General features: G+C 39.3%; 1 protein-coding gene across 14 annotated transcripts in view; it reads left to right on the top strand.

The window, feature by feature from the left end:
* Window positions 1–13,520, top strand: part of MLH1 (mutL homolog 1) — a 110,746-nt gene that overhangs the window by 46,631 nt on the left and 50,595 nt on the right. For all 14 annotated transcript variants that reach the window (XM_060686074.2, XM_060686070.2, XM_087892462.1 and 11 more), the window contains 4 exons: window positions 5,792–5,904; window positions 7,380–7,473; window positions 8,594–8,747; window positions 10,018–10,364. In XM_060686074.2, the coding sequence (XP_060542057.1) occupies window positions 5,792–5,904; window positions 7,380–7,473; window positions 8,594–8,747; window positions 10,018–10,364 (708 nt within the window). The remainder of the gene's footprint in view (window positions 1–5,791; window positions 5,905–7,379; window positions 7,474–8,593; window positions 8,748–10,017; window positions 10,365–13,520) is intronic.

The following is a 13,520-nucleotide window of genomic DNA, read 5'->3' on the forward strand; positions in this document are numbered from 1 at the left end:
GAGGAAGCACAGTTACATCACGGGGAGAAAAGTTGCTATTAAACTAGGTAGAAGAGATGGAGAGGGAAAGATAAGCCATAGAAAAAGAAAAAAGACTGGAGAAAGGAAAAGGAGAGGAAGATTGAGCGGAGGAGCAAACTGACTGCAGGCAGCAAAACCGACCGGTAAAGAACAAAGAGGTGAACCGCTGAACGAGTGGGGCCAGCTGCAGATTAGGGTGGAATATCAGCTGTGGGGCGGAGAGGCCAGCAGACTGAGGGCAGTGCAATGACCGTCAAAGAACAAAGAGGCGAGCTGGTGAGAGTGGTGCAGAGAGGAGAAGAGAGGAGAGGTGAGCTTACTGTGTATCATCCAGGCGGATTATGGGAAAGGTTCTATTTGCTGGTGAAGCAGCATACCGGCACAATGGACCAGACTGACAATGTTTGGAAACTTGGCTCATCGATTTCCAGTTAAACAATTTTTTAAAATATGGTCTGCAAAACAGTTCATATAAGGTCATGACTACGGCTAATGGAAATTTGAAGGATAGCTCTCACTCATCCAAATTTTAACTTTTTATAAGTGGCGGACATGAAATGTAAAATGAGTTTTAATTTGAACGGTTTGAATACCCACTATAGATCTCCTGCGTGAGCAGGAGGTTGGACTAGATGACCTCCAAGGTCCTTTCCTACTCAGTTACTGTTACTGAACCCAGCAAATGGGAGCCATGTGGCTGCAGAGCAAAAAGCAGGAGCAGCACAGCAGGGAGAAGAGCGAGTAGCAGCAAGGGGTAGCACAGCGAGCTAGAGCCTGAGAGCAGTGCAGAGAGCAATGGGGAAAGAGACGGTGGAGCTGAACAGAGGGCTGAGTGGAGCAGACCAGACAGCAGAGCTGAGACGACCAGAAAACTGCACGGCACGCCAAAAGAGCTGACCAGAGCAGAGATGAGGCTGAAAAGACCCGAGCACCAAAAGACAAAACGGAGCTGGCAGAGAAAATGACATGAGGCCAGAGCAGCAATCGATGGAAGTGAAGGCAACAAATTAAGCCAGAGGCCCCAAAAGGCAGGGAGGGAAGACTCTGGTAGAGAATAAAAATAAATATAGGACAGCAAATGAAAGATAAATAAATAGGCAATTAATAAGGGCAAGAGTGGAACATTAGAAATGAAGGAAGAACAAGATCAATCAAATAAATCTTAAATAATAAGATAGGGAGGAATTGGAGCTCAAAACCTTAAAAAAAATATAGGAAAGAATAGGATAAATAAAACTACCATAACAGTAAGCAAGTTAAATAAATAACAAGGCAGAAAAACAAGCACAAAAAGGCAGGAAAAAAAATAGAAAAAAAAGAAAAGAAACACAATTTTTTTTATCCCTAAAAGAACCAGCAATAAGAAACTCATGGAACAAATGACTGATACTATTGTGGTAAGCAATACATGTTCCATGTATATGCTTATGACCAAAGAACACCCAAATTATACATGTATTAAATGTAAAGAGGAAAAAGCAAGAGATCCAGAGACAATTCTAGCTGAACTTCAACCTACACAAGAAAGGTATACCCAAATTGAACCAAATAATGAACAAATAACCCAGAGGATTTGATCCTGCTGATAAATCCTTGGAGGAAGACAAATGGAGGTATGTCACACAAGAAGGAAACACAATCAGAAAGAAGCAGCATACATCTAATAAACCCCTACTGGCCAATCTAACCCAACCAGAAACAGCCCCATTAAAACTGAGCAATCGATTTCTCCCCCTAGATGAAAATACACAGACCCACAACCTCCCCTTCCAAAAATATACGCAGACCCATAACCTCCCCCTCCAAAATATGCAGACACCTAGAAAAGAGAGATATCAACATAAAAAAGTCACATCAACAAACACACCTGAGATAAATAGAAAAGCATCTCAGACTGCACCGCCCAAATTGGTGATAGGAGATTGTATTCTGAAAGGAACAACCAGCTATCTGCGGACCAGACGTATAATCTAGGGAGGTAAAGTGGGGCAAAAAAGTATTTAGTCAGCCACCAATTGTGCAAGTTCTCCCACTTAAAAAGATGAGAGAGGCCTGTAATTGTCATCATAGGTAGACCTCAACTATGAGAGACAAAATGAGAAAACAAATCCAGACTGCTTTGGAAAGAATTTATTTGCAAATTATGGTGGAAAATAAGTATTTGGTCAATATCAAAAGTTCATTTCAATACTTTGTTATATATCCTTTGTTGGCAATGACAGAGGTCAAACGTTTTCTGTAAGTCTTCACAAGGTTGGCACACACTGTTGCTGGTATGTTGGCCCATTCCTTCATGCAGATCTCCTCTAGAGCAGTGATGTTTTGGAGCTGTCGCTGGGCAACACGAACTTTCAACTCCCTCCAAAGGTTTTCTATGGGGTTGAGATCTGGAGACTGGCTAGGCCACTCCAGGACCTTGAAATGCTTCTTACGAAGCCACTCCTTCGTTGCCCAGGCGGTGTGTTTGGGATCATTGTCATGCTGAAAGACCCAGCCACGTTTCATCTTCAATGCGCTTGCTGATGGAAGGAGGTTTGCACTCAAAATCTCACGATACATGGCCCCATTCATTCTTTCCTGTACACGGATCAGTTGTCCTGGTCCCTTTGCAGAGAAACAGCCCCAAAGCATGATGTTGCCACCCCCATGCTTCACAGTAGGTATGGTGTTCTTTAGATGCAACTCAGCATTCTCTCTTCTCCAAACATGATGAGTTGTGTTTCTACCAAACAGTTCTACTTTGGTTTCATCTGATCATATGACATTCTCCCAATCGTCTAACTCTCACTTTCACGCCCACAATAAAGGCGCCATCTTCAGCCTCCAACTCAAAGAGATTCAATTAGAAACAATGTAAACCCGGAGTTAAGCAATGTTACTTGTAAATGCTTGTTCTCCTGTTTCCGCTCTGTCTGCGCTTGTATTCAGTCAAACTCACTTTTGCTTGCAGAATTGGTCGCGACGTCTGGCTCTGTTTAAAACAGAGTTGTCCCGAATCCGGAGCTTCAGTGGGCTGATAGGGGAGCTCTCACCCTCCAAGCCTCTGGAATTATTCCAGAGGACTTTTGGGGAGCTCTACCCGCACCCACCGGCTCTCCTCTCCTTCTTCTCCCGATGGAGAGGTTTTGAAGCCGCCAGACAGCTGCTTAACGCTGTCAAAGCGGCTTTTACGAAATCACGGGGCTGGCGGTCCGAAAAGACCGTCCACGACGGCGCTGCCAACCGGAAGTCCCGAAAGTTGCAATAATTCTTGTTGAGTAATCAAAACACCTCCTTGAGGTTGTGCCTGCATAATTTCCTTTTCCCCCTTTCTGGCCTCTCCTGGTTCTTTCCTTCTTCTGGTTTCTGGAGATGGTGGGTTTCCAGCCTTTAGTATGGAAGTGTAAAAGTCTCTTGCCTTCCAAACTGAGTTGAGACGATGTCTCTCACCCAAATAATTCACCACTAATCCGGCTGGAGCTTCCCATCTGTACTTCAACTGACGCCTTCTAAGTTCATCAACTAAAAATGCATAGTCCTTTCGAGATCTCAACATTTGGGGGGGAATTTCCTTCATTACTAAAACCTCCTGTCCTGCCACTTGAAGTTTCTTCTTATAAGAAACTTGTAAAACTCCATTTCTTGTTCTCCTTGTAACAAAATAGATCACAATATCTCTTGGTAGTTGTCTCTGTTTGGCAATCCATGAATTAACATGATAAATTTTGTCTATTTGCCAGTCACACTCTGCTTTAGATTCTCCAGTAAACTGAGCAAGGGCTTCTGCAAAAATCTCTCTGAGATTTTCCTGGTTATTTTCTTTCAAGCCTCTGACCCTCACTATCGCTCTGTATTGTGTCATTATGAGTTCTGCTTCCACCTTTTCCATCTTGTTTTGAGCCTCTCCCAATTTAGCTTCCACATTCAAATTAAACTGATCAATTTCATCCACCCTTTCTTCCAGTGATGTAACATGACCCACCAGTCCCTTAAATGCTTCCACAATATCTTCTCTTATTGCATCATTTTGGGTTTGAATTGTTTCTTTAATTTCAAGCAGTTCCTCAGACACTTCTTTAATTTTTTCCTCAAAACAAAGTGTGATTTTTTCTTCCAAATCAGTAGACAGTTTCTTTAAAGCTCCCTGAAGAACTTCTAGTGTCAGTGTTTGTGTATCTGGTGGGGCTAACAAAGTCTGCATTTTTGATGTTTGAGCTGGAGAAGTCCCCGCACTTTTAGTCACAACAGTTTTTATTTGCTTCGCCGCCATCTCCAAACTGCACTTTCCCACCAGCCACTCAGCAGAACCAACAGGTCTTCTTAATCTCAGTCCTTAATAATTATTATGGCTTATTGATAAGTCAATATTGTATTCTTTAATTCCAATCCTCAAAATTCCCCAACAAGGTCTTTTAAAAGGTACTGACAGCGTTAATGAGTGTTAATGAGTGCCAACAAGCACTTTCTCTTTTAACTTTCATTTTCATGCCCTTAAGCAACTCAGCGCCATCTTTTTTAAGCTTTCTCCCATCTCAAGGTCTGAAGGAATTAGTAGTTTATTAGAGTTAAAGTTTAGTACTTGCAGTTGTGATTTCTCCTGTCTTTGCTCTGCCTGCTTTAAAGTCCAATCGATGTGAAATCATTTAGTTCGCAGGGGTGATCGCGGCGCCTTGTTCTGTTTAAGACAGAAACATCCCGGATCCGGAGCTTCTTCAGGTGCTTGGGGAGCTCTCACCCTCCGCGCCCCAGGATTAATCCTGGGGGTCTTGGGGAGCTCTACCCACACCTGCCTGCTCACCTTCCCCTCTTCTCCTGAGGGGAAAGTTCCGGGCTGCTAGAACAGCTGATTTTCGCTGCTCTGGTGGCTTTACGAGATCGCGGGGGTTAGCGCTCCCAAAGGAGCTGCCGCCGCCACCTTCGGTGCCACCGGAAGTCTATTAACTGATTTTTTTGAGCATGAGTGGAGTAACTGTTATTTTTCCTCATTGATAAAATAAATTGACTCTTCTAAAACAAGTACTTGGTTTTTCTTGCATATAAAAAAGAATGTGTAAGGGAAGAGCACTTTGAACCTTTGAAGGTTCATTATTGTCTGGTTATAGTTTAAGTGGGCTACCGTGTGCTTCTAAAACCAAGAGCCTTGGTACTACAGTGGTTTAAAGCACCCTGTTATTAACACAGCTGCCTGCAATTTACTGCTGGTTCGAATCTCTCCAAGGCTCAAGGTTGACTCAGCCTTCCATCCTTTCTAAGGTAGGTTAAATGAGGACCCAGTTTGTGGGGGCAATAAGCTGACTTTGTATAAATATACAAAAGTATGAAGGCTATTGCTTAACGCACTGTAAGCCGCCCTGAGTCTCCGGAGAAGGGCGGCATATAAATCAAATTAAAAAAATAAATAAATAAATAAATAAAACAATTTAAGGCATTTCCCTAAAATTGTATATTACAAAGAAAAAAGTACTCTATATGTACTTCTATGGAGGTATGAAAATAACCATAAGAGGATGTATTTGAAAGTAGTTTTATTTTGTGAGTAAGGCACTTACTCACTACTGACTAATTTCTACAGTGATATTATTTACTGTTGTATCTAAAACAGTTAATTACTGGTTAGTAGCAATAAAATGTAATCTAGCCTTATCTGGGATTAAAGATTAGAAAACAATGGAATCATGATCAGAATATGTGCTGCATATTTAATAATTATTAATTATAATAGTTTTAGTGTGTTTTTAAAGGTGTTTTATTTAAAAAGCAAAAGGACTAATTTTTATTTAAATATCTTTAGAGAATTGATTGAAGTGGGCTGTGAAGATGCAACATTGGCTTTTAAAATGAAAGGTTTGGTAACGAATGCAAATTATTCCATGAAGAAGTGCATCTTTTTATTTTTTGTAAATCGTAAGTACAAATATATTCACTTCCATATTTTCACAGAATGTTTAAGGGATATTTTCACTCATTAAAAGTCCATTTTTGTTATAACTCCATCCTGAAAACTACTTATTTTTTTCTTCCACATAGTTCATCCATGTGTTGAAGTTAAAACAAACTTTTTAAAAAATAGCAATGACTATAGCGGTGAATCTTAATGAAATAGCATGATCTGAAAATGCAGAAAAAACTTCCATGTTTTTGCATTACAATAATCAATCTCTCTAGATAAATGCAATTAAAAAAAGAAAAGAAAAAAATTGTGTACATAACCCTTGATGTGTTTCTGAAAGCCTAGTGTAGTCTTCAGCTAATTATGTAACTTGGATTTGAGAAAACAAATAAGGTGATGAATCAAGGTATAAGTTGATTTGATTTAATATAGTTAAAATCAACTATATTAGAAGTATAATTTTCAACCTACATTGGTTTTCCTTAATATTTAATTAATATTGCTCTAGCACAATGATGGCTAACCTTTTTGCCATCGTGTGCCAAAAGCGGGGGGAGTGCAGGGAGGTCGCGCCCCTGTGTGCCCACACCCATCATTCAGTGCGCTCTGCCCTTCACGCATGCGCGCGTGACACCCCTGCGCTCCTCCCGCTTTTGGCACGCAATGGCATGATAGGCCCAGTAGGCCCGTTTTTTGCCTTCCCCAGGCTCTAGACGCTTTCTTGGAGCCTGGGGAGGGCAAAAACAGCATTCCCCATCCCCCCAGAGGCTGGAAATGGCCCATTTGCCAGACTTCCGGTGGGACTAGAAGGCCCGTTTTTCGCCCTCTCCAGGCTCCAGAGCCTTTCTAGGAGCCTGGGGAGGGCGAAAATGGCCTTCCCCACCCCCCTGGAAGCCTTCCGGAGGCCGAAATAGCCTGTTTCCCGACTTCTGGTGGGCCTGGAAGGCCCGAAAATCAGCTGGCCGGCGCTGAGCTAGGGCAACACTCGCATACCCACCGATATGGCTACAGGTTCGCCATCACGGCTCTAGCATAAGGAGAGCCTAAGGATGAAAAACTGTAAACTATGGATTGACAATGCACCAGTTAAAGAAATCATAAATAAGAAAAAAAGTCACAGTCATAGCAGAATCATTATGTTCAGTGATTTAGAAAGAAATATAACCTGTTTACCAAATAAATAGATCTTAATTAAAATATAATTTTGGGCAAAATAGATCATTCTTTTTATAATGAAAGTTCTTAACTGTCATTAAAACAAACAGATCTTGGTTCCAAATCATTGAGTTTGTATGTCTTTAAGAATATTTGTTGAATGTGATGTCATGATTAATATACGATTGTTAAGAACATTTTTACAATCATAAAATTAATTTTTTAATTATATATTTGATATAGGTTTTTTGAATATAAAGGCTAAGCTTATTCAGAAATGGATATAAAAATGATAATTTGGAAAAGTAATTGAAACAATTTTTTCTCTTTCCAGATCGATTGGTAGAGTCAATTGCCTTGCGCAGAGCGATAGAGACTATATATGCTGCTTATTTACCCAAAAGCATGTATCCATTTTTATATATAAGGTAATACAGAGAAATACTTTTGCTGTTGAAATTCAGTTTGGAAAAGGAGACTTTCCTTCCTAACAATCTAAAAATGTAAAGGACCAGTGCTTGATATGTGAATTTGCCTGGATAAGGATTACTGAATGGAAATTAAATCTGCATAAGAAGGGGATTCTTCTGTACAATGGGAAAGTTTTTGTTTGAATGTTCAAGAGTTTTGGTAGAAGTAGCTCTTCCTTTACAAACAAGTGTAAAGGAAGTGTGTTTTCTGGATCTGACTTAAATTTGGAGTTTCAGATCCCAGCTATGACCTGAACCTCTTTGCCCAATTAGGATTGGTGGACCAGCACTTTTTTTTTTTTTTTTTGGAACCTTACTAGTGGTTGTGATGGTTCATGGGTATCTGTTGCTTTGATTATTGTAAGGTCTGCAAATATGAGCTTATCTTTGAATACCATTTTGCACATTTCATTGGCTGAAAATGTTTTAGCCAGGCTTCAGTTTTATCTATTGTCTGCCTGTCCATTTCAAAGCACAATTTAAAATTTATTATTAATCTGTAAAGTTATAAATAACTTGTTATTATATTGTGAATATTTCTGCTGGTTCTCTTATTCTCAAAAACTATGCTTGCTACTACTTCTTATGAATAAATAATTCAAAAGACATTTTTTTCTATGTGAACTTCCAGTTTCTACAGGCTCCTTTTATGGGAAGTATACCACTTCTAGCTCATGAAGTAAAATATAAAAATATAAAATAAGCATTTAGGACAGGTCTTTAAATTAAACTTCAATATCAAATGTTGAGAACTTCTGTCTTTGCTTGCTTATTGTGCTTAACCATCTTCTGTTTTCTTTTCTGATTTCCTTAAGAAAAAAGTCCAGGAAATAAATTACAGTAAATGAATGTTATTGTATTAATGTTGTATCTGTGTTTGTTTCAAAATGCACAGTAGGCTATACAGTAAATATCTCTCAGTTATGTGTTTAAAGGATTATTATGATTTATATATTTCTGGTTTTGAAAAAATATATAGCACCACAGTTCTGGTTCTGGTTACAACGCAAATTCGCAAATTTGAAATCAGACATGTCTTTGATCAACTTACACTTAATGTTCTCAAAATGTTTTATAGTCTTGAGATTGCACCTCGGAATGTGGATGTGAATGTGCATCCTACAAAGCATGAAGTTCATTTCCTCCATGAAGATAGCATCCTGGAGCATGTACAACAACATATAGAGAGCAAATTGTTAGGTTCCAATTCATCAAGGATGTATTTCACTCAAGTAAGTGGATTCTTTTATCCCTAAAGGAGTAATGATATATGTTTTATTAATAATAATACTATGAAAATCATTCCAAACTAGATTTTACTATGTTGTGTATGAGAAGCACTTCTCTTGCTGGATATTTGCATAGCTGAGTGCACAATTCAGTTTAGAGAAAGTTCTTTGAGGGGTCCTTGGTGCGCTCTGAATTTGCTTGTTTTCTTGCAGATGTTTCATTACCCAAGCTAGGATGTTATCTAGTTTGGGTAATGAAATGTCTGCAAGAAAACAAGCAAGCTCAGAGAGCACCAAGGACCTCTCATTTTAACCCTGAGCTAAATAACATTCTCCTTTATTGAGGTTTTTTTTAAATATATATAAAGAATCAGTATTGCATCTTATGACAAATCATTGAAAATCTGTGGAATCACTGAAAATCCAAATACTGTATTTTTCGGAATATAAGATGCACTTTTTCCCTCCTAAAAGAGGCTGAAAATTTGGGTGCCTCTTATACTGCAAATGTAACCCCGCCCACCCGCTGGCCCCCACCCTTCGGCCTCTGCACGTCCTCTTCCTGGCTGCAGAGATTGCCACTGACAGTGGCTTGTGTTTTTGGGCTTCGTGCTTCGGATTTTCAACCTCCAAACGCTCCATTTGAGAGCCCTTCAAGGCTGCAGGGATCACCAAAGCACATTGCCATCAATTGCCATCCAAAAACATGACGCATTCGGAGGCTGAAAATGTGACATGGAAATGGCTACCCGGAACAGCTGCTGCCTTCTCTTACCCCTTCCGTGCTTCGTCTGCTTTAGTCTCTTGAGCTCCCTCCGACGATCAGCTGTGTTTATGAAGCTGTTTTTCAGCCCCAAAGCAGCGCTTGTGAGCGAAGTGATCTTCCGTGCTTTGCCTGCTTTTCTAATTGCTGCTTCCTCCACTGATCAGCTATGCGTTAGAAGGTGTTTTTTAGCCCCAACCAGCCCCAACCTCAAAACCAGCAAGCAAACTAATGTGCTGAAGCTGACCAGGCTAAGGATGCTAGCAAGATGAATACCTGGTAGGCAGATTTTTTTTTTCCTATTTTCCTCCCCAAAAATGAAAGTGTGTCTTATACTCTGGTGTGTCTTATATTCCGAAAAATACGGTACATTATCTTAATATAAATTAATAATTTTAATTGTGTGATAGGTAGGTTAAGGTAGGTTTCATGTAAGGCAGAGCTTGGAACAGGACTTTAATTTGTAGAAACATTAAAGTATTCTTTCATCATTATTTATCTGTAATGAAGACATTGTTACCAGCGATAACCGCCCCTTCCACTGAAGTTGTTAAATCACTGAAATCTTCAGCTACTCAAGGAAGTGAGCAGATTTATGCTCATCAGATGATCCGCACTGACAAACGGGACCAAAAATTGGATGCTTTTCTTCAACCAGTTAATAAAACTAAGAATGCAGGGCTTGTTGTGGCAGAACCGGAGGACAGTAGAAACATGCAAAGTTGCAAGGCTATTGGAGTACAAGATCTTGAAATGGAAGAATGTGGTGATTTGAATTCAAGTGTTTCAAGAGCTGAAGAGACACCAAAAGGATCAATGGAAAGCCAATCAATGTCTATTGAGGCAGTACCTGAAAGGTAAGAGATTTTTTTTGTACAATGCTATATTTTTTTTTTAAAACTTGTTCTCTTTTCTAGTTACATTAAAATCAGAATCTATATGCTTCTAAGCCTTTGATAGAAAAAAAATGAATCTTGGTCTAGATTCTTTTTAAAATTCTTTAATATTTTCCCGGGCTACTTAGCATTATCTATTCTGATAAGTATCCCATTTCTAATATAATTTATTTCTTAGGTCCTCTTCCAGTGGTTTTCTGATGAAGTAAATTTTCATATACTCCCATAGAGATAGTTTTACATTGTAGACCAGGGGTAGACAATTAATTTTCCCAAGGGGCTGCATGAGAAACTGGAACTGTTGTGGAGGGCTGCCATTGCTGCCCCAGTGCCTTCCCACTGCTATGGGCCCCTCAGGGACAGTCAAAAGGTCAGATGTGCTCTTTGCTGTAACATGTCCACGTCTGCTGTAGGAGGATATATTAGGTTTCATATATGCTATTGCGATGACCTGGGGCAAGCACAGAGGCAACACAGTCAGCTGATAGATCAAATTGCCCTTTTATTGCTCCAACTTTCCTCCAAACACTCCCACATTATGGCTAGTCCCAGAGCAAAATGATCACACACGCATAGACACACCTCCAGCAGCCTCTGGCTGCAAGTTGTCCAGCAAAACTCTGTGAGTACAACGGCTACAGAGTAAGAAATCCAGTGGGACAAGAGAACAGGAGCCTGAGTGGCACAGCAGACAGTATTTAGCTTCCAGCTGCCTGCAATTACTGCGAGTTCAATTCTCACCAGGCTCAAGGTTGACTCAGCCTTCCATCCTTTCTAAGGTAGGTAAAATGAGGACCCGGTTTGTGGGGGCAATAAGCTGACTTTGTATAAAATATACAAAAGTATGAAAGCTATTGCTTAACGCCTTGTAAGCCGCCCTGAGTCTCCAGAGAAGGGCGGCATATAAATCAAAATAAAATAAAAATAAAAATAAAAAAGTCAATGAGTCCAGGAAGCAAAGGAACATAGTAATGGTTTCAGGAAGCAAAGGAACAAGGCAATTAATCCAGGAAGCAAGAAATAAAGCAAGAAGTCCAGGAAACTCAACGTTAGCAATGGCACACAAAACCCTATGAATTCAGTGTTAGTTCCCAACAAACACCCCTCCCTACAGCGTCTCAAGTCTCAATCCCCAGGTGTGCCTTGTGAAGAGGGGTGGGGCGCACTCTTCCTGAGTCATTGGGTCGGCCTACGCTGTTTCCTCCTCCTCTCTGTGCTCGGGGATCAAGAGGGGGAAGTTCTTGCTCATTGCCTGAGCTCCATTGCTCGTTTCCACTGCCTGCCCTCTCTTGGTTGTCCTGGCCCCATTCCTCCCTGCTAGCAAGCTGTCCCACTCCTGAGGGGGCCTGGCCTGTCTCCTCCGCACATTCTTCCGAAGCCAACAAAACTCGGACTCCCTCAGCTCCAGCTTTGGCTCATCTTCCTCCGCAGATTTCTTTGCCCGTCTATCCAATACTAATTTAAAGTGTTGATACTAAGCAATAGTTGCTGAAATAGACAGCTTAGATCATTTGGGAAATACAATATTTTTAGTGAACTTATTTTATTTAAATATTTTTGTGTTTTATTTTTATTTATTTGTGTCAAGTTAGTATTGAATCCTGGCAACTGCCTGAACAAGTCCCTGAAGATTTCTTGGCAAGATTTTTTTAATAGTTTTATTTATAGTTTTTTATTTAACATCGATAAATGCTTAGTGGACAGAATTTCATCTCTTATTGACTTTTTGGTAAATCTTTCATGCTTCTCCCTTAGGATCTTGTAATTTCTTACATCACATTTATTTAATCTAAGTATTTCATCTACCACAACACCTATCTCTTGCTGTTGGATCTCTAGAGTACACATCCGTAGTTCTTTCATCATTTTAAAGAGAAGTTCCTCTTTATTCTCTTCTATGTTTTGAACTCTTATGTCTATTCCGTTTTAAAAATTATTACTATCTCTTCCATATCTTTATCTGCTTGCATCATTTTTGGATTTATATCCTCTATTCTTTGCTTAGCTCCTTCTGGTTTCTCCTCTATTTTCTGAATTTTTTGTCCATCTTTTATTATTGTTTGCTGGGGGTTTTCTAGTCTTACATCTGTATCCTGCATCAATTCCGTCATCTCCCTATGATTCCTTGTCATATCTTCCTGAGTACATTGAAACAATAATGATATTTCTTTATAAACCATATTTGTTTTTCCCTATTGAAACATTTTGTTGGATTGTAATGGGCTAATAGTTGCTCAATATTCCACCAAGATTCCAATATCCCAATTGCCCCAAAACACCAAAAACGCCAATATTAATAAAATGTATACAGTCCCAGAACTGTTCCTCAAAATCACTTAAATATATAGTGCTTAAAATTTTCCAATTTGCATCCTCTAAATTCTTCAAATTTTTAAGTCTTGTTTAATTTTTCTTCTCTCTTCTTTCCCTTTCACCTCATAGAGTGTTCTTTGGCCCACCAAATTTCCCCAAATGTCTTTAATCCACAAAATCAAATGTTCAATTTCAAGGATGTTTCTTGTTAATTATAATCCACGTTGCCTTAAAAGTTTTCAGAAGGCTCACTAAATACTTCCAAGCTGCCAAAAACCCAGTAGATACGGAACCAAAACAGCAAGTCCTTCCAGGTGTTATTTGCCTTTCACTATTTCCTTTGTTTTCCCCTTGTTTTTCTTGTGTTCTCAATTAATCAATTAATCCTCACTTGCCAAGGTCGTTTCCCACCGTTTACTAGTATAATATCTACTTTCACCAGTAGGTGGCATTCCCACTCAAGGTTCCAGCATTAAACAAAGCAAAGATAGAACAGCTGACTGTCAGAAAAAAATTGAGGAAAAAAATATGATTCCTTTTTTTCTCTTATTTTTTTCTTAAGTTTTTATTTTCTTTTATCACACACAAATAATTCATTTTCAATTGAACAGTGTGTTGTCTGGGTACAAATCATTTTAGGAAATAATAAAGTGTTCACAACAATATTCCATCCATTAATATCAGTTCTATTAGTATTAATCATCATCATCATCATCATCATCATATTTGTTTAATCAAATATTCCTTATATCACTGATCCTTCCATATATTTCCCTGTTTCTAGCTCCTGTTTTTGTCAGCTAA

Source organism: Pantherophis guttatus, chromosome 4 (genome assembly GCF_059756535.1).
Source record: "Pantherophis guttatus breed Tessera chromosome 4, ASM5975653v1, whole genome shotgun sequence".
Classification (NCBI taxonomy): domain Eukaryota; kingdom Metazoa; phylum Chordata; class Lepidosauria; order Squamata; family Colubridae; genus Pantherophis; species Pantherophis guttatus.